This window comes from Helianthus annuus, chromosome 8 (genome assembly GCF_002127325.2).
Source record: "Helianthus annuus cultivar XRQ/B chromosome 8, HanXRQr2.0-SUNRISE, whole genome shotgun sequence".
In the NCBI taxonomy this organism is placed as follows: domain Eukaryota; kingdom Viridiplantae; phylum Streptophyta; class Magnoliopsida; order Asterales; family Asteraceae; genus Helianthus; species Helianthus annuus.
In genome coordinates this window covers 61,895,100-61,897,231 of record NC_035440.2, presented here as the reverse complement: position 1 = coordinate 61,897,231, position 2,132 = coordinate 61,895,100, and the positions used below count along the sequence as shown (strand labels likewise).

The 2,132-nt window shown below is 34.0% G+C and overlaps 1 protein-coding gene across 1 annotated transcript; it reads right to left on the bottom strand.

Annotated features, from left to right (window-relative positions):
- Window positions 1-657: 657 nt before the first annotated feature.
- LOC110934601 (protein RESPONSE TO LOW SULFUR 3-like) lies at window positions 658-1,223 on the bottom strand. Its single transcript, XM_022177532.2, has one exon. It carries the CDS (start codon window positions 1,107-1,109, stop codon window positions 777-779), a length of 333 nt encoding a protein of 110 aa, XP_022033224.1. The 5' UTR covers window positions 1,110-1,223; the 3' UTR covers window positions 658-776.
- Window positions 1,224-2,132: the final 909 nt, after the last annotated feature.

The window sequence follows — 2,132 nt, the reverse complement described above, 5'->3', positions numbered from 1 at the left end:
GTTTGATCAAACATGAAGATCACTTGTAACTTATTTCACTCCAATCATTTATTTCTAGAAAAGGATGGCGTTACATTATTTTACATGATGTAATATAATGCATAGCTATACGTTAAATGTTTTTACAAATAACTATATAATTAATAAATTGTAAAGCAGGGTTCCAGGGTATATTCTTGGTTATTTCATTTCATGTAATAAAAGAAAAAAACAAAGCGTTATTCCTTCCTGACAAGAACACTTCTATTTAGGGTCATCCTCGATAACTCTAAAAAAATTTAGGTCATGGGTGACGTAAAAACCAGGTCTAAATTTGTGGTCAAGGAGAGATGAACTAAAAAATTCAAGGCCTGAACTCGCGGCCTCTACATCAACTTCAAGTTGTTTTTTCTACTCTCCCAACATTTTATATATAATTTACTATATATATAAAAGCTTATAAAACCCTTTCTAACCCTTTGAAAATTTGGCCCTCAGGTGACGATACGGGTTGGCCAGCCCTGCTTCTGAAGGCTGACCTAATGCCATGGTTGGGGGCCGCCGTATTAAAAATATGATTAAACTTTTACGAAAATAAATCTTGGGTCTAAATAAATCTTGGGTCTGTCACTACTACTCTGTACCATCATAGCATCTTGATTTCTGGTGTTCAACAACTTACTCCATCACAAACAAAATTTCAAGAACAAATGTTCAAATCAATATACATGTTATTTGTAATTCAATTTACAACGTCTATATTTTCTCTTAACAATTCAAGAACATATTCATGGTCTCTAAACAGAAGCCGATTCAATAATCTTCTGAGCAGCCGAAAGCTGTTCCATCAACATAACCAGACGCTCTCTGTATGCACGCGCCTGATCCACGGCCTCAGCTTCAAGCTCTCCCAGCTGCGAACACAGACGCTCCTCCGCGTCCTCCGCCACGCGCAGCCGCTCCCACGTCTTCTGCAGCTCCATCTTCATCTTCTCTTCTCTCTCTAGACTCCTTTTCAATTCTCTCTCTAGTTCCTCATTCCTCCTTCTCAACACCTCCTCCTCCGCCATTGTCTTCGCCGCCGCAGACCGGTGGTTTTGCACCGCCGGAACCGCAATGCTTGGCGCCATTTTCAATATATGAAAGAAAGATTTTGGTTTATTGGCTGATTTGGTTTGTGGTACGGTCTCTCCTTGATCTCCGGTTTATTTATACGCGTAAATTTAGGGTGTCCAGGTTCAATTTGGGTGTTTGGATTAACTTATTTTGGAGCAACTTATAACTTATTGACTTATAAAAGTTAATAAGTTGTTTTTACAGTGTTTGGTTTAACTTATTTAAGTTGTTTTTGTGTGTGAAAAAGTTGTTTTTGAGAAGTTAGAAATTCTAACTTATAACTTATGACTTATATAAGTTAATAAGTTGTTTTTGAGAAGGAATCCCAAACACCCCCAATGTATCTGATACATTTGGTTTTATTCGCAGTTTAGACCTTTGTGTTTACGCTAAACTACCGTTCTAGCCCCTATATTATTATATTCTTATCTCTTTTATGTGGTTGAAGATGACCCAGGACCATACCGCCTTAATTTTGATTATTTAGTTGGCCACATAAAAATAAGAAAAAGAAATGTGATACAAGAATAGGATTATAGGAATAGGACAAATCGTTTCATAAAAGAAAAAGAAATAAAATAAAATAATTATTAAATTCTTATATCATACATTTTACAAGGATTGTACAATAACCTTGTACTCGCTTGTAGTGAAGGGTTCAAATGAGAAGAAATTCTTTGTAAGAAGAAAAAACAAGAAATTTCAACCAATAGAAATACTTCATTAGACTTTATTTAATATTTGTACTTAATATAACTATAAGGGTATATTAGTAAACTTACATACAACATTAATTGGTAGTTTCATCTTTAATAACTAACTATATTAAATTTGTAACTTATTTTTAAGATATATATTTTTCACAAAAAATAAAAATAAAATTTCATTTATAGTGTAGGATAAATACGAGGCGTGTAGGATAAATTACGAGTTGTGTAGGATAAATTTCAATATGTGTAGGATAAATTTCGAAACGTGTAGGATAACTTTTGATGTGTGTAGGCAAAAATATTTAGTGTGGAGGATTATAGTCATAA